General features: G+C 33.9%; 2 protein-coding genes across 2 annotated transcripts; both read left to right on the forward strand.

Moving 5' to 3' along the window:
* The first annotated feature begins 3,283 nt into the window (after positions 1–3,283).
* On the forward strand, positions 3,284–4,581 carry LOC128190261 (probable G-protein coupled receptor 139). Its single transcript, XM_052862249.1, has one exon. It carries the CDS (start codon positions 3,358–3,360, stop codon positions 4,489–4,491), a length of 1,134 nt encoding a protein of 377 aa, XP_052718209.1. The 5' UTR covers positions 3,284–3,357; the 3' UTR covers positions 4,492–4,581.
* Positions 4,582–11,838: 7,257 nt separating this feature from the next.
* Positions 11,839–16,104, forward strand: LOC128189899 (CD209 antigen-like). Its single transcript, XM_052861692.1, has 4 exons — positions 11,839–12,216; positions 13,786–13,862; positions 14,734–14,815; positions 15,172–16,104. The coding sequence occupies exons 1-4, from the start codon at positions 11,904–11,906 to the stop codon at positions 15,405–15,407; spliced, it is 708 nt and encodes a 235-aa protein (XP_052717652.1). The 5' UTR covers positions 11,839–11,903; the 3' UTR covers positions 15,408–16,104.
* Positions 16,105–19,042: the final 2,938 nt, after the last annotated feature.

Below are 19,042 nucleotides of genomic sequence, written 5' to 3' on the forward strand. Positions count from 1 at the left end.
TGTAACTTGTCTGAGGATGTGCATAAAACGACTTTAATTTTATGTTCAAACAAAATACATGTACTCATCCGCAAACCCGAAGATTTTCAAATTCATTTCATCGATTGGTACTTAACCTATAGGGAAGAGACATGTTTTTCCTGTGAGATCGCATGTTGTCATATATAATTAGGAAAATGTATGTTGCATGTTAAATTAAATAACTTGCATATTCACATAAATAAGTCGCAGATTAACATAAATAAATCGCATGTTGTCATAATTATGTTGCATGTTAAAATAAATAACTTGCATGTTCACATAAATAAGTCGCAGATTAACATGAATAAGTCGCGTGTTGTCATAATTATGTTGCATCTTGCATCTATGATGTCAGATACGGGCGAAAATAAGTGATTTTACCAATATTAAAATCAGGTTCTCTTTGATGATTTGAATCTTGCATGTACACATAATTATCTTGCATGGAGAGATAATTATTCTTGCATCTTGACATAATTCTCTTGCATGTTGACATAATTTATCTTGCATGTAGGGGGGCAGAACTATGTCACCATGGTATTAAGATTTTTAAAAATGCTAACTTTGGCTATGAGAAATATCAAGATGTTTTACTTGTAAGGCTATAGGAAAAATTATAAAATTTCGTACATCAAACCATAGTCTCACCGTAGAAACAGATGACATAACATTCCTTTAAAAAATATACGTTTTTTGTGTAACAAAGGTCTCATTGGTGATGAATTTCATTACATTTTAGAATGTTCAACCCCGGAAGAAATAAGGGAAAAATATCAACACACTTAATTTTGGAAAAGACTTATTTAGTTTAACTTCTCTGAGCTCGTGACAAGCTATAATTCTAAATCTATGGAAAAAAGTGTGTATTTATTTCCAATATTTTCGATCCTGTTTGTTCCACGTAGTTGTTTTCCTATTTTGATCCTTTATACCATAGTCTTACTTAAGTATTGATTCTATTTTATGTCGTTTTTTACCCGTATATTTTTCCAGTACGACAATGCACATGCAGGTATACATCTGATGATTTGTAGTTTTGTGTATTCTATATATATATGTTCTTTTTGTACCAAATTATTTGGTTGAGCGAATAAAGTGAAGTGAAGTGACGTTCAAAAGCATGTCTGCAGATTTGAAATCTACATTCGTTTTGTGAGAGGTAGATGGAAGTTATAGCTTTTTTTTTAATTAATGTAGAAGTAGATGTAAGTAGATGCACACTCATAGGAGGAGAGACCCTATTTATGCAGGAAAAACACCCCGAAGGTGTTAATATACTTAATTTCTTTATATTTCCCTTTAATAAATTCTTCAGACGGTGGTAATTTATGTAATAATGCTTATTGTATAACAAATGTATGACAATCTCTCTCTCTCTCTCTCTCTCTCTCTCTCTCTCTCTCTCTCTCTCTCTCTCATGCTTTTAATGTTTAAATGTCGACAGCAACCAAATTTCGTGAGACTAGCTACACACCGTACTACCACTTTGAATCATTTCATTCAAGTGCCGTGTGATACATTCAAAATTGTGTACCTGGACAAACAATTTTGAATGCATCACACGGCACTTGAATGAAATGATTCAAAGCGATTGTACGGTGTGGGCTAGTTATTTAAAAAAACCAGTGCATCTTGTTTTAAAAATGCAGCGGTAAAACGGGTTTTTTTTCTTAATTTGATCTCAACTTGTATATTTATTCGTAAGCAAATTTGCAATACATGTAATTTTCTAAAATGCATGGATACCATCAATGAATTTCTTTGTATTTCATTTAATTTATATTGTTTGAAGAACAAATAACATTTTTATGAAGAAAAAAATACTTTGAGGCTGAGGATTGGAGTACCTTAACAGTTGATAACTATATATTCACTTTTGTAAACTATAATTTACATTCGTTAACCAAAATGAAGAGTTGGTATTTATAGTTTCCCAAATCAGGAAAAATTTTATTTATCAGATAAACTATTTTTTGCAATTGCAAGTGATTGCTTTTCAGTAAAAACTGTAGTTTGCACTTCTGGAAGCATGAATTACTGTAAATTTCTTATATTACGCGAGTACTTAATCCGCGATCCCGCTGGTTTGTATCAAATTGCGAGAATATAAAATCGCGAACGTGGAACTCTTCTTCTTATTTATTATATTTTCAACTCTCAGAAAATAATGGCGAAAGTTTAAAATCCGCGAAGGATGCATCTCGCGATTTTACGCGGATATTAATTCCTCACGTTTAATTAGGAATTTACAGTACTGCATTAACTATGCTGTACAGATTTAACTATGGTTTACAGTTTTGAGACATAGAATAAAGTCGTCAATTGTAATTTAAATCTAAAAAACCTAATTATTCGAATGTGAAACTATGTTTAGATGAGTTTTGTGAATTTGGCGATATGGTAAACCAAATTGCAAAAATGAGTTGAACATAGTTTCACAGTTGATTAACTTGTTTTGTTGACTGTAAACTGTAGTTTACGAATCGTAAACTACAGTTAACGAATTTTTCATATGTACAACTATATACTCAATGTCTGAGGATTGATACCTAGTCTTCGCATATGATAAATTCAGGTCATTGTTCCGAGTCGCTTACGCAAGAGAGCTCGAGAGGTCGACCTCATTATGGTGAAACAGATTGTGAATGCTGTTAATAGAGCGACAGGTAACAGCCCTACTGAGGTTTAATTTTCGTCATAGAGTTGTTTCGAGGATACACAAATTCGTAGACATAGGTCCCGTGGCTTTACAGTACACAGTCATGTAATTATGATATGCCATATACACCTTAAATTTATTTCGATGAACATTTCATTTTGTTGCTCGACTCAACGAAAGAATCTACGAAAACTTGTGTTCAACAAATTTTTATGAAACATAAGCTTCATGAATCAGAACGCTTTCAAAGTACGTTTTCAAATAAGGAAAAGTTCTATCGATTAACAGAGATATGCCCCCCCCCCCCTCCCCCCTGCATGCAATACCAACTCCAATACCGATACTTGATTGTCAACAAGTATGATACACACATGACTAACGGGAGAAAATCAACAATGAAAACAAATTATTTTCATCATAAATCATCTGCATAAATTTGCCACTCAATGGAACAGTTGAATGTAAGAATAATACCTAATAAGATCTTATATTACATTGGAAACCATCCCCTTTCTTGTGATTGACATTTATCCCATTAACACCATCTGGTTATATAATGTCCAGAAACGTGAATGAGGCAATCAAAAGCAGTTTGATTCAGAACCTTGCATCACCTCCACTGAGGCAGACAAATCTATCAGCACAACGAGGAGCGACTTCGTCTTCTTTCACCGAAAATGGACTGCATCACCCACTATAACATTCCTATCGCTTACTGTCAAGTTTTAAAGGCATTGAATCTGTCAAGGAACTCGACGGCGCATATCAAGGACCTCTTCAAGACACTCGAAGACGAAAGAAACGAAGAACCCGACCAAATTCGAAACTATGTGACCACAATCGGGGGCCCCGTGGTCTATTGCGTCGGGGTGATCGGTAACCTTTTGGCCTTGACTGTGCTGCCTCATTTCGCTAGGCGCATTTCAACGTACATGTATCTTCTGGCGATGTGTATCCTCGACCTCTGTGTCCTTCATCTCGGACTTTTGATCAGCTGGCTCCAAGAGATTCTGGGCATCAACATTCATTCTCTGTCCCAGTACTCCTGTAAGATTGTTACGTTCCTTGGTTACGTCTGCAGTGACGCGTCCGTCTGGCTGGTCGTTGCCGTTACTTTCGAGCGGTTCATGTCTATGTGCCATCCCTTCAAAGCCACGTCTCTGTGTCGAGTCCGCAAGGCCCTGCTCGTAATATTTCTCGTCCTAGTTTTCTCAATTCTCGTAAATCTCCATATCTTTTGGACAATAGGTCTGATACCGGACCTGAACAACGCGACAGTGTGCGGACCACACGAGTCCATCACCTTAATCTGGCCTTGCATTGATTTGGCTGTATATTTCGTCCTGCCTTTCCTGAGTACTGGCATTTTCAATGTTAAGATCATTGGGAAAATTCGCAAAATGAAGCGAAATTCAATGCATCGGCGGGCATCTTTGACGACCATGAACACCTGTGTTCCCCCAGATACTAATATCAAGAAGAAACTGACATGGATGATGGTGGTAGTGTCGCTAACATTCGTCGTGACGACATTCCCTATGGCCGCCATGCTTTGTGTGACGGCCGTCTTCAACTCGTTGAAGAATGTCCCCAAAATCAACCGTCAGCTTTTCACGAAAGTGCTTTCCTTTGCGGAACTTCTCATGTTTACAAATCATGCAATCAATTTTTATTTATATGTTGCCAGCTCCAAGAAATTTCGTAAAGCTTTGAGACAGGTCTTGTGCGAATGCAACACCTCAGATGTGACTGTTTTTCAACATTCAGAAAACAGGCACCGAAAGACGACACTTGATACGTTGTACTCATGACGAGGCTGTTATTCTTGGTGTGAAAAATCATTGATCAACTTTGAAATTGTTGTGAACAAGTTCATTCAAATATCTATTAAAATGATTAATTTCCAGCAGTTTGGTCTTAGTTTTCTTTCAAACAATAATCCTGCTCTTTCAACAGGAGTGGGTTCTTCAAAATGAGAGTAATGTGCGAATAACTAAGAGTTGACGATTTGTGTGATAGTTCATTATATCACATGAAATGTAAACACATTTGATAACTAATTTTTTTTTAAATCAAAATGTATGGGCGGCGGAAAGGGTAAAAAAGACGTTAAATGTTAAACGAACAACTTATTTTTTAAAACATGCCAAAATGAAAAACAGACCAGCTTAAAACAAAATGAACAGCATTTTTTGCAAAATCAACAGATATCGATGCAAAACAAACGATCACTGACACCAAACCAACAGTCATGCACTGAATTAACACTATATGTAGGTGGCGTGCAAAGAGGTATAAGAAGTCGTTCCCTGGAGAAAACATACACCGAAGAAAACGTATCTAAGCTATTCATGAAAGGGTTACTTTTTATCAATTTTGAAATAATTATTATTTTTTTTAAAAATTATTCTCCTTTCAGAACCGTCCTAGCCTCTTTCACCCCCCCCCCGCCCCCCGCCCCCGCTCCCCCCAGCAGTAGTTTAAAATGGACGTAGTTAGGGGGAATAACCCATACTAGCGTACTACTTTTCCTCTGTAACGTAGATTTTTTAGTTAAATACATAGTAAGCTGTGAAACTTAAAGTTTCATATTGAAAACTTCTTTATAAATGAAAATTATTCCTATATTTCATTCAAACTTTCAAGCTATTTCAGTAAATAAAAACATTATATAAGCTGTCATTTTCTATGAACTATGAAGGAAATAAGTAACCAGGTTTTTGTCCGATTTTAATGAGTGAAATATATCTAGAACGCCTACTGTCTCTCTCAAAAAAAAAACCCGGTTTTAAACAAGCTTTTAAATGATGTCAAATTGAATATTACTTTTTCCAATGATTTAATATGGAATGTCAAAAATTGTTTCATTATCGACATAGAAAAGATTCATGAAATAAATTATGTGGTTGGAACATCTAATAGACACACTGGACTCATTTACTAGATCTTGAACTTATATACCACTCTATATCGTTGTATCTATTCTATATTCTCAAAATTATTCTCACATTGGTTTTAATTTTTCCATTTAACTGATATTTGTTACGCAATATTACTCTGCTTTTAATTTTCTTTTAAATTTGCTTGATAAAATGTGTTCAATTTTCACATGCAATGCGAAATTAACAGGAATACGTGTTCAGTCCGCACGGATTCTACAACACACCTGCGCTCTAATTTCCTCCGTTTAAATTCAGTATTTAGCTTGTACTAGTGACCAGGTTTCACAAACTACATGTAGTTTGTGGGGCATGTAGTTTGTGGGGTAGATACGGTAGCTGACGTAAAATAAATCAAATATTATAGAAAAGTATCGCAAACGTCATTTATTTTGCCTGATACAAACTGTATTTGATGCAAAATGGTATTGATATTAACGAATTACTACATGTACTAGTTTAGCAAACTACCATCTTTGCAAAGATGTTTAAAAATATGAACTCCATTTTAGCCGCAATTATTGCAGGCATTGGCTGTGAACATTGAAAAAGAAATGAGCAAGTATATGATTTTTTGTTCACATTCTCAGTAAAACTGTTGTTGTCGTTTGAGTCCGAATGATACTTTTATAATAATGATAATCTTGTTTCATTTTTTTGTGTGTGTATTAATTGATATTTTGTTTTAATGACAAGCTCTGTAATGGGTTTCCAAGAGGACATGTTTTTATAACAAAGTATGTAATAACTATGAAGTAGAAAAGGTTATGCGTTATCCTTTGTGTCTACCCTATGTATCGTCTCATAAACCAAGGATCATTTGCCGTATTCAGTATTTCTTTTTGATATACGAAAGGGGTTGAGCAGACAGTGAGGATAAATAGCAAAATTAACAACTACTAAAAACTTCTGAACAATAACATCCAAACCTGGACTTATTCCATTTCTACATTGTTTGCTTCCGTTATTTACATTCCACTTACATTGTTTGCCGCCTTACTCCACCAGTGGAAAAGTCAGTCTGCCACTCAATGAGACATAATACAGCCTTGACTTACCTGACTTAATCCACTGCGTCCCATCGGGGACATAGGGCGGCTACAATGGATTTCCATCTTCTTCTTTCTTTTGCAATAAGTTTCGCGTCTCCCCAAGTTTTCCCAAGTCTGATGTCAGTACTCTATGCCAGGTGTTCTTTGGACTTCCTCGCTTTCAATGTCCTTGTGGATTCCACTTCAAGGCTTTGCCTTGTGATGTTAGTATTTGGTTTCCTTAGAGTGTGTCCTAACCAGTTCCACCTATATGTTCCGATGGTTGTTTCCACTGGTTGCTGTTTAATGGTCTTTCTCCACAAGTTTGATGGTACTGTGGTTTGATCAATATTCGTTGAATTTCGTTGCTTAGTTTATCAACGAAATTAATTGTTCATTGAAATGCAATTTCTACTTATTATTTGTATTAATAGGGTCATTGGCCACGAATTTACGTATCCTTGAAACTGTGATTTTAACTTTATCCACGAAAATTGATATCCTTGAATATTAATGAAACCACAGTATCCGGCCATCTTATCCTAAGGATGTTTCTTAGGCACTTGTTTACAAAGACCTGGATTGATTTCATGGAGTTTATGTCTCCCTCTCTCCAGATTCCAGATCCATACATAAGTACTGACTTCAAGTTGGTGTGAAATACTCACTAATCTGAGCTTGGTGCTTGTTCTTAATGCCTGCTTCTCCACACTTGGCTTAAAATGGCAAAAGCTTGCTGCGCCTTCCTCTTTCTTGCCTTGGTGTCTTCATTTGTGCCTCCAGATTTGCTGACAATACTTCCTAAGTAAGTGAATACTTAATATCCTCTACTTCTGTGTTACTGATCTTGATGTTGTCGGTTTCTTTTTGGGGGTTAATTTTCATTGTTTTCGTCTTCTGAGCATTGATGTAGAGGCCAGTTTGCTTGGCTATTATTTTTAGGTTTGTAGCTTCGTGTTGGGAGTCCTGGAGACGATAATTAAGAGAGAGAAAGAAGATGTAGGCGGGAAAGTCCAGATCTACTAGACGTGATGTCAGTGTCAGGTCTTCTGGTTTTGGTTGGGCAGCTGTTGGCTGTTCTGCTGACCCAAAAAATCACCGGGAGAAAGAGAAGGGGAGAAAGTAGTCATCCTTGCCTCAATGCTGTTGTAACTGGGAATGGTTCAGTCAGGGTTTCCCCATGGATGGCTTGACATGTGACTCTGTTGTACAGTTTCAGAATGATGGTTATGATTTCGGGTAGGATTCCACAGTGTTTGAGGACTTCCCAAAGTACTTGGTGGTCTACACTATCAAATGTCTCATTGAAGTCAACGATTGTAAGAAATATGATAAAGCATAATTGTAAGAAACATTTTTGTACGCTTGTTTAAATGAATGTATACTTTTGGATTTTGAAATATTGCATCCTTATATTAGGTTACCAACCAGAAAGCACTTTTAGTCTGAAAGACTTTGACAGGCATGTCGGAATATGCGGGTACTCTCTTTCCTATTCCACTAACCTGAGTGGACTTTGTGAGCTCGATCAGGGTGGCAGCCCGTCACAGAAATGATGTTGGTTACCTGTGCTATTGTGATCCTTGTAAGAACTGCATTGGAACATTTACTGTTGCATTGCTTTTTGAAAAAAAATACATGAATCATCTAAAGTAAATTTCCTTGAATGAAATGTTTGCAGATCCATTTTTAACGGAGATCAGATTCTGGTAGAAAAGACGTGCAGGTGGCTCTAATCGATTTAGATGCATAAGGACTGAGGGTATAGCAATTGTAATACAATCTTTCAAAATTATTTTAGTATTTTACAGTTTCCATGCACCTGCTCTTTTGCTTATTGATGAAATTTTTATGCACTGGTCATAATATATCTGTAAGACGGGATTTGTTGATGAAGAGAATAATGCAGATATTGGAGAACATAGGAACTAAAATACGACAAAGTGACTTGCTCATAAAATTTATATTTGCCCTAATGTCTTTAAAACGTCTTTTTGTGTAGGGTGCAATTTGAAGCATTATTTTTATTTTCTTTGTTATGCAAGAAATTATTTATCTCAAAATAATAGTGATATTGATAGATAGTTAACTGTAATTTTTGGAGGACACTATCAGGAGGCTAAATTGTTTGAAAACTATATGAAAAAAGTTTAAAAAGAAGGAAGAAAGCATGTGGGCGACGTCAGATAGAAGATTTTCCCGCATAGAAGTCGAGATCAGAAAATACCTTTGTCTGCACGCAACAAACAATGTTATTTTTCACTCATTTGTCTGACATGACGTCATCATTTCGTCTCCGATTTCTGACAACCAATTAAATTTAATTTTTATTCAGCAAAATACTTTGTAACGATTGTAATAAAAATTCCAATCTGTCAATTAATTGTTCACAGAACATTATAAATTATCAACTTTTCTTCAATCCGTCGAATTTCAGAGGATGGAAAAACGTCTTTTAAATTTTAGAACAGATATAATACAATGAGATATTATCTTAGACCTCCATATTTAAACCTCAGTCAACTTTTTGTTTGTATAACATGTATAACTCTCGGCAGGATTTCACCAGCATATTAGGTGGATAAATCAAACATGAAATTGATAATACATTTCCTCTAAAAACTATTCTCGACATTTACGACAGTTTCTACTTTTGGAAATAAAGCACTTTTTCTGCATAGTTCTCGATTATATCTTTGTAATTATGCTCAGAAAAACACGTGATACGTGTATATCTAATGTACGGATTGACTTCTTTCAAATGTTCTTACAAAATAATATTCATTGATGAACTAATTCATTGAATTTGGTTTCATTTTGTAACAATAAAGAAATATGGAGCAAAAACACACTCACACGAAGCTATCTTAGGACTATGGTGTGCACGTAGTACATCTTAAGATACGTCTTATAGCAGGCACGTAGCATCGGGGGGGGGGGGGGGGGGGGGGGCAGGGGGGGCCTGGCCCCCCCACATTTTTTTCTCACAGGAAGTATTTTTTTTTTAAAATTTACATATAAGAAATTGAGTGATCATGGAGTTGCCCCCCCCCCCCCACTTTTTTTGAGGATGTAAAAAATTGATATGGAAATCAGGAAATTAGAATTGAAATTGAAGTTATATACTATGCCAGCCCCCCCCCCCCCCCCCCCCCCCCCCCCGGATTAGGATTTTGAAGATTTTTGGAAAGTCTTATTTCTTTTCTTTTTTTTGCTTGTCAAGATTTTTTGGATGAGTTTGCCCCCCCCCCCCCCCATTCAAAAACGATGCTACGTGCCTGTATAGTCTTAATTCCGTTTCTCGAAGCTCTCCTAAATTTAGGAACCGCCATAACTTTGTCCTAACTTTAGGACATCACTTACCTTGTCCCAAGACCATCCTAAGCCTGTAAAATCACGTTTTGGGGGATATTGGGACTGTTAAGAAGCTTTGTTCAATACCAGGTGAATAAAGCAATATTTTCTACATTTCCAGAATTGTTGACAAACCTCAAATTCCTATTCCGGGAGGGGGAATAGTCATTTATTCTATCACGTACGTTCACTTTGACAAAACTATGTGGAGAGGGACCCCGAACTCTCAACCCCTTCTGTGTTGGTACATGCCTGCCTGGAAGCTGACAAATTAAGCAATTTTTTCTCGCAAATACTGTCTCTCTTTTATTCATTCAATTAAAATATCTACATTAAATGATTCATTCATTGTTTTGATTACTTTTGGATAAAAATCATTCAAGTGTCCTTTGGCTAAAAAGTAAATCAACATCAATTTATATAAGCCATGTGTAATCATTCTTGATTTTTATTACTTCCTTCTGAAAAATAATCTAAAAAATCGTAATGTTGAATAAACTGTATTTATGTATTTTAGAGATATATTGCAAATTATTTCTTATCTAAAATGTTCATGTATTCTATATATGGCAGATTAAAGGGAAAATGGTTGTGTTTGTACGTGTGCGTTTCTACATGTAACGCTCAATTCTATGAAAAGCGCGTGTTTATGTATTACATGTACTTGAATGATAAGATTATCAAATGTTAATTTACACTCAAAGAATGCACAAGTGTTGTTTTTATAATTATTTGCTTGTAAGCCAGTTCTGTCCTGATACATTTTTTTAAATAGCAGTCATTTGGATTTGGATATATATATATATATATATATATATAGTGTTCACTACCAACACGTACATATACAATTTTCTCTGGCAAAATGTTTAATGATTTATCCATACATAAGTCCCTCAGATTCGAATAAATGTGAAAAATTAGAATGGTTGTAGAAGGTTAGTTCTCGTCGAGCTACATCTTAAGATGTGCCCATAAGTTGGTCCTAGGATTTTTTTTTTTTTTTATAAATTTTTGCCTAAGTCATTTCTTAGGAACTGAGGTTTGTCGTAAATGCTTCAACTGTAGAAAAGGTTGCACTTCTCTTTAAAAAAAAAAAAGAAGCTTCAAGACATTCCCAATTTTAAAAAAAACCCTGTGATTTTACAACCTTACGATGGTTTTACGACAAGGTAAATAATGTCCTAAGGTTAGGACAAAGTTACGGCGGTTCCTGAATTTAAGAGAGCTTCGAGAAACATACTTTTTCGGAAGCACCATACTCCTAAGATAGTTTGTGAACATGCCTGCTGTTCCATAAGATGCATTGTTTCAGGCAAGAGATTTTATCGAACGACGAGCCGCATGAAATGCAATTTCATATTTGTACTATTTATTGAATAATAGAGCAGGAATAGATTAGAGTATGAACTGTGAAAGTTTTAATTAAGAAATTTTTTAGAATGATAAAACTCCTTATAATCTCCGGTCTAGTCTAATAAATGATTTCATTTTACTGATGGCGTTTTGTTTTGTGAAAAGAATCCAAAACGCTTTTCATTACCCAAAAAAAACCATGCGTCTATACAACCAATTATTATTAAATTTACGTTTAACAGATTCAATGAGAATTTGTACTCTGTTTTGTAAAACGGTGCGTTTTAATTGCCTGAAAACAAGAATGAATAGATTGTTAAAATACTCAACTTTAAATGTCTGTAATGAGCTGATATTGATTAGAATGATATAACAGTATGTATTCAATTAATTTCAATAATTATGGTATAACTATTTGTTTACTTAGGTGCAATTAAATGCATGTTCATCATTGGTTTACTCAAATCGTCCAGCCAGATATGGTTTAGAAACTAGGTGTATAAATTACTCGCAATACAGGAACATTGTTGCGCACTTAATCGTAAGATGGAATGGACCACATATCTTTTCTTGGTGATTATTTCAGCCGTTCGCGGGGAATTCACCTCTATCTTTCTGGTCAGAAATTCTTCCTACGACAACAAAGCATTTCTAGCTTCTAAATTGATTTCGACCTCACATTACCGCAGTGTTTTTGACTGCGCAGCCGACTGCGCGAAGAATCACGAGTGTAAATCCACGACGTTCAACGCCGACACCCATATTTGTCAACTTCTATCTGCTCACAAGGAGGCAATCTCGAACACAACAACAAAGAAGACAACAGGATGGGTTTATTTTGAGAAGTTGATCACTACATGTAGGTACATGCATATTTCGACACAGATTTTTTGTTGTTGATAAATTAGAATTGACGTCACAATGCTTTTTTGTAACGTAAAGGTTAATAGTTATAAAAATTAATTAATGAACGCTTGCTTACCGTTTATCCATGTGGTTTTTTTTTGTTTTTTTTTTTGCAATTTAAAAAAGTTTCCTATTGCAAACAATATCGGATATAATTTATTGGTTCTAAATATTTTGCGATACATAAGTAATAGAGAAAAAAAAAACAAAAATTAGATCATCGCGAAAATTACCGGAAAAAAACGGTAATTGATGGTTCGCTATTAAACTGCAGTCGTATGACGATATTACTATTGAAAAACTTTATACATAAAGTTTTGTACGTCTAAATGAACGCTATTACTGGAAATGTTCTCATAATTTTCTAACACAGCCAAATGTTTCCAATATCTTGGGACACTTTCAACCCATCTAAACCTCCATTTTGTCTTCTTATGTTGTCTTTTTGTAGCAGAAATATTCTATATTGTTTTGTATTCTATAAATTAAAAAAAAGAGTAAAGTGACGTCATAATCAAGCATCTATAATGAGACAATTTAGATTTTTATCTTTATTTACTAATTTTAAAAATGATTTCATGTTTATTTTGCATTTTTTGGCAGAAATATTCTTTACTGTTTTCTTTTTAATATTTTTTTGTTAAAAGTTAAGTGACGTCATAACTAAGCATGTGTAATGAGACAATTTAGATATTTTTTTTTATTTACCAATTCAAAAATGATTTCAATTTATTGAATGCTCAAGGAATTTTTATGAACAAATTTGATTTTTTTTTGTGTGTAGACGATGCTATGCCAACCACACCCACCACAACAGCAGTTGTCACCGTATCGCCACCTAGCATTAGTAAGCACTGTTACGATATTTAAAATAGAAATAAATAATGGATATTTTTTAGTTCTGTATTTATGTTATTATTTTACAAAATTTAATTTAAAAAAAAAATATATTCTTGGCAACCTTACACTCTGAAGAAGAATAGTAGAATATTTTTACCGACCGTGACAAAAGAAGTTGGCGTGCAATCGTCATCTGTAAATGGATAAAACTTATGATATAGATCTCACTTGAATTTAGGTTTAAATAAATGTAAACTACATCTTCTTATCAGTAATTATGTTCTATTTAGAAATTGACAATTGTTTATAATTGTCACTTTTTGACTGCTGTTAACATGAAGGGAATTCATTTTGAAATACTATCATGTTTCTAAAATATAAGGCAGTTTTTAGTCATCATTTTGAAGTTCTGAAACGATTATTATCATCACTATTTATGCATGAAATGCGCTTAATATTTTACATAGAGACATACGTGTACACTTTTTAACAGTTTTGATAATTCAAAATTATCTTTAGGATACATTCATTAATTATACCGCAGTTCACAATTTTATTTACCGTTCCTGCTTATTATTTGATTACTGCAATCATTAAGATATTGAAAAGTAATAACAAAAAAAGGGTTTTTTTCTCCACGTTTACAGTCATCTATAATCATTTTTCCTCGTCATTCTCACAGATTGCTCACAGTGGCACTATTTCAATGGCCATTGGTATTTCATGGATAGCACACCGAGAACATTCAACGACTCAAGGGTGAGACAAATCGTTAGCATATACGGTCAAAAACATATGGAAGTAAATTATGATATAAATGTTAATATAAATAATTTTCATTTCTTTCTATGCACCGACAAGATAAATGTCAATATGAATGTTTTTCGGGGTTTTTTTCTCTCCTCAATATAGGGCATGATATAAAAATAAAACAACACTTACTTTAAAAAGTTTTATTAATTGATATCCTTTCTGTGGTGTGCTTATATATTGTTACAGACTTTATCTTTTATAAACAATAAAAGATTTTATTATCAATGTAAATGTGATTATCGCCCTTTAATTGTGTATTTTGTGAAATTGTATAGATGTCGCTTTAATTTTGTCACGTGATCATTGTCTATATAAATGTTGATTATCATGATATTTGATTATTCTTTGCTTTGCTTGGTTCTGAATAAGAGCTCAAGTTTCCTGAATAAGGAATAGATGAAGTCCTGAATAAGGCATGGTCAATTAGCCTGAATAAGGCTGCGACTATTCAATTTACAACTGCTTAGCCTGAATAATGCAGCAGCTATTATTATTCTTTTTTTTTTACATTTGATTCAATCCTGTGCTGACGCATTTTTGCTGTTTTCAAATTGATAGACTTCCAATAAATCCATAAACACAGAAAATTGTTTTACTTCAAGCAAAACGAACCCCGTAACAATATGTTATGTTTATCCTTTCTTTATCTGTTAAGCATCAGTTTGAACATATTTTGTTGAAATTAATCAAATTAATCGGAAAGAAGTTCTAACTTACTAGTTCCACTCGGCATGTAACAATAATAGTCATGCAAACACATTTTAAATTTTTAAACAAGGTAAGAAACATGAGACTAAATCTAAAGTTCTTTTCACAGACATTTTGTGCCAGCAAGTCTCCATCAGCTTACGTTATTGAAGTCAATTCTGCAGCTGAGAATGGTTGGCTTGTGAACTTAAGTATGTATTAACGTGGTGTAGTATGTTCACAATAAGAAAAAAAAATGCAATAACTTTAAGCTTCAATGTAGATCATTAACATGCAATATACAGTATAAAATGAGAAATGGGTAAATAACGCCGTAGTTTTATCCTTCAAGCGTATTTAGAAGTTTCCAAAGTATTTTCTGTATATCTGTAAGTATGTTTTGATGGATAGAATAGGGTCAACCTTTATTAATTATAACGTATGTTCATTAGCATTTTCCCTTATATTTATTCTCGAAAAATCGTAGTTAAAACGAAATGTACTCCATGAATCATTCACTACGATTTTAAAAAATTTGAGTTTTTTAGAGTTTTTTTCTTTAAAATAGCATCCACACAATGCCACGCAGCTAAGGGATATTGGCTGAATGCTTACAACATAAACAATACTAAGCTGTTTACATGGCTAGAGAGTAACACAACGGCGGTGTACAATAACTGGGAAAACGGCGAACCAAGCCATGTGGCGGAAACCTGCATTGTTTCAGATACCATGTATGGCGGAGAATGGGCTGATATTACATGCACATATCTGAGACCAGTTGTCTGCGAAAAGAATTCTTAGTCGTATTATTTTATATTGATGCGATGTTTTTTCATCTTCTTTCCATGATTGCTTCTCGAACATGCGTGGAATATATTCAGCATGACCTTTTGACACTCAAAGGCTCCGCCTTCTCGTGAGAGACGAAAGGTTATGTGATATATGTCATACATGCCTTTGTATCAAATGACAAATGTTCAAATGTTAAGGTTATATAATATTGGTAAACGTCAAAAAAAACCGTAGTACACGTTATTTTAGATAATGTGACTATGTCAATAAATTTTTGATACAAGACTAAAACAATTGAAATTTTTCAACAAGACGAACATAGTCCACTACCCAAATAAAAAACAATGGAATTATGAACGACCACGTGGCATTTACTTTTTGAATCAAGGAAGATTTGAATATTGAATTTAAATCTAAAGGAAGCGTTTTTACCGATTTGTTATTCATATTTTTGAGCATTTAATAAACTTTAAAGTTATTTAAACTTAAAATCTTGGTCATTGTAAATGAAAATTACAGAACAGTATAACAAATATACAAAGATATGACTGTATAATCGTATATTTACATTTTCCAGTGTCTTTGCCTGTGATAACACTAAGTACGTGTATCGATTTTGTAACATTTAACCCATAATACAAATGACGCCAAATTGAGGCGCCAGCGAGGTTTGCTCATTTATATTTAAATACATGTATTTAATCGTACGATGGCTAAAAATTATATAAATATAAGTAATAAGCAATCATTCTTTGAATATTATGAGGTGATAATTTCGGTCGGGGCGTGATCAAAACTATGATAAAGCCCTTCGGGCTTTATTGGATTTGATCACACCCCGACCAAAATTATCACCTCATAATACTCAAAGAATGATTCCTTATTCCTTATAATTAGTCATTTACAGAATATCAACTGAAAATAGTTAATAAGTACACTACATAAAGTACAAATAAAGAAACATTTGTAAATACAATGAAATAAACATTAAACTTTATTTCCCACTACTTAATATTTATTTCAAATAGTTTTGGAATGCTCATTATTCGTAAAATGTATTGCACGAGAGGCCCACGGGCATTAATGGTCACCTGAGTAGTATTCAGCCTGTGAATGATTCAGGGATTGCAGCACTGTCCGGGCAATCGGCATAATGATGTTCATAATGTAGGACAACATAAAAAGATGCATTGGTTAAGAGAGCAGGGTGTTTGTGGCCATTTTTAGACTATATAAATGTTTAAAAAGAGAACTCTGTATATACAGATTTAGGAAAACATTCAATTTTTTTAAGGTTAAATAAATATGCATATAAATTTTCTTCTAACTACATTAAAGTTTTTATAGCTAAACAAGTTAAATATGTAAGGAAACGGATCTGAACAGTATTTATAATGTTTGATAGCCCAGGGGCACTGTTTGGTGCATTATTAAACTAGTCAAAACGCATATTAAAAGGACTTAGACACGATATGAGAGATCAACATTCTACTTTTTATGAATAAAATAGTTTTCTCGTGCAATTTGAACGCTAGGAATCAAATTTTAAAGGAGATACAGAGGTTAGAATTCATTTTGTAAACAAAGTTCGATTTTTATATTTGTTTACAAATAACGTAAAGTAAGGAATTACCTTTTCTGTGACAAAACGACTCGTGACTAACACGATAAACTGATTCAATGTGTTAAAAAATAATTATCAACAGAAGAGCAACTTTGATTAAAACTTATACCAATAAAGCACAAACGTACCTTAACCATAACAAGACTCGATATTTGTGTATAAAATAAAAAAATGTCAAATTTTGCATCTTTCCCATATCATACTCATATTAACCAGTTTAAACACTAAAGACTGAAAAATGAAATTTCATAAATTTTACGTTCAAATCGTGTTAAAGTCCCTTTGAAAAATATAGATTGATATTGAGGATTTAAGGCCGACACACGACGATAAAACTTTACTCAGGTGACCTAAAAATTCATATGCGTCATCAAAAGGTATATGTGTATAATCATAGAAATTTCGATGAAATGCGTAGGTATGATAGCAGCCATCAGTTCAGATTTACTTTAATGTTTATTAAGTAGTTATTAATGAGGTTCAGTACCTTAATCTGTTATATTTACAATGATAATATCGGTAGTATGTTACTGATAATGAGAAAAATTACATTGGTTAGAGAACTGCACACAAAATACACAATGAAGTAAAGGGCTGCATTATGTAATTTTTTCTTACGGCGAATTGTTTTTTATGGTGAATAAAACGAATTATTTCTCAAGTGTTGAAGAGTGTTTGAGAGTGGTTCATTATGAGAGGCTATCAATCTAAGTGTTCGATTTTTCTCGAAACGCTTTGATCAATATATGAGTCCCTTGACCATTTCATTTACTTCTGATATGACACAAATATGACGATCTCGAGGGCGGATCTTATTCATTGCCATTGACCTGATACTAGCTGGAATGCTGTTCTAAGACGAAAAGAACGTGGCCTAGAATGTTTGCCTATCGGATTTTATAATCCTTTGAGAGTCTGACGATGTGCCAGAATTATAATCATTTCTTTTGGGTTACAAATTCATGTATTGCATTCATATGACACACAAACGATTGAGATAGAACAAATAATAAAATATGTAAGAATTGACCAAAATTTGTCATCTAGTCCATAGATTAAAAAAAAACACTAGTAAGATGACGTCACATTGTTTGACGATTCGTGTACAAAGTACGAAATACTGATAATTTTTCTCAAGATTGAGCAAATACATTGCAAACCTTACTACTGTTCTTTCAAAAACTCATTGATTACCGATTTTAAAGCCATTTTAAAAACTACTTTAAGTAATGACCACTCACAAGTACGTTGATGCTGCACCTCAATGTCTCAGACTCCCTAGCGCATGGTCTAGGGTGTAAATGTAGAATTATTATTCGGGTTTGGAAGCGTTGAGAACGATATTACATTTACGAGGAAGTTCAGATGGTCTTTAAAAAACAGAGCATTATTTCATGCATTCGAACAATTTCAATCAAGAACATTGATGTTTTGAGCTAACTTTTTGTTTTGACAACTTGAAGTTGGATTTAATTGAAAATGTGTAGTTGGTTGGTACGTGAGCAAATCTTGTAAGAAGCCTTCTTACAAGATTTGTTCACGTACCAACCAACAACATGTTGATCTTGATTCTTCAGGTATTGTGAATGCAAGTATTTCACAGAGCCACAAATTAGTCACGTAACTCCCCAAACATCACGAACGGTGTAAACCAGACTGTGATAAATACACAGTTAATAAAGTTACAATATGACTAATGATGAACTCTCTGCGAGAGACAAAGTCTGTCTGTAAGGTCGAATATTTTCGGGTTCAGGAAGTGAAGTCGCAGGTCGTTGTGATTTGGATTAAAAAGTATTTCCCACAGATTTATGTTATCCTTTACACCGAATGGTTGAAATGGTTGAAAATCATTACTGGCGTTTTTGGTTCGGATTTATATCAAAGAAAGGTCATCAGGTTCAACTTTGAATTCAAAGACATCCAAAAGTAATTGAGGGTGACATGCAGATAGGTTGAACCATTCACACTTACCAAGGGACAGTTTCGGATAAAGTACCCGGTCAATATATTTTTAAAA

The sequence above is a fragment of the Crassostrea angulata genome, chromosome 6 (genome assembly GCF_025612915.1).
Source record: "Crassostrea angulata isolate pt1a10 chromosome 6, ASM2561291v2, whole genome shotgun sequence".
NCBI classification, from domain to species: Eukaryota; Metazoa; Mollusca; class Bivalvia; order Ostreida; family Ostreidae; genus Magallana; species Magallana angulata.

Excerpts from the sequence above, each read along its gene's own strand:
- LOC128189899 (XM_052861692.1), top strand. The coding sequence starts at position 11,904 with ATGGAATGGACCACATATCTTTTCTTGGTGATTATTTCAGCCGTTCGC. Across the intron at positions 12,217-13,785 it reads TGAGAAGTTGATCACTACAT|ATTGCTCACAGTGGCACTAT; the intron begins GTAGGTACATGC and ends TCATTCTCACAG. Across the intron at positions 13,863-14,733 it reads GAACATTCAACGACTCAAGG|ACATTTTGTGCCAGCAAGTC; the intron begins GTGAGACAAATC and ends TTCTTTTCACAG.
- LOC128190261 (XM_052862249.1), top strand. The coding sequence starts at position 3,358 with ATGGACTGCATCACCCACTATAACATTCCTATCGCTTACTGTCAAGTT.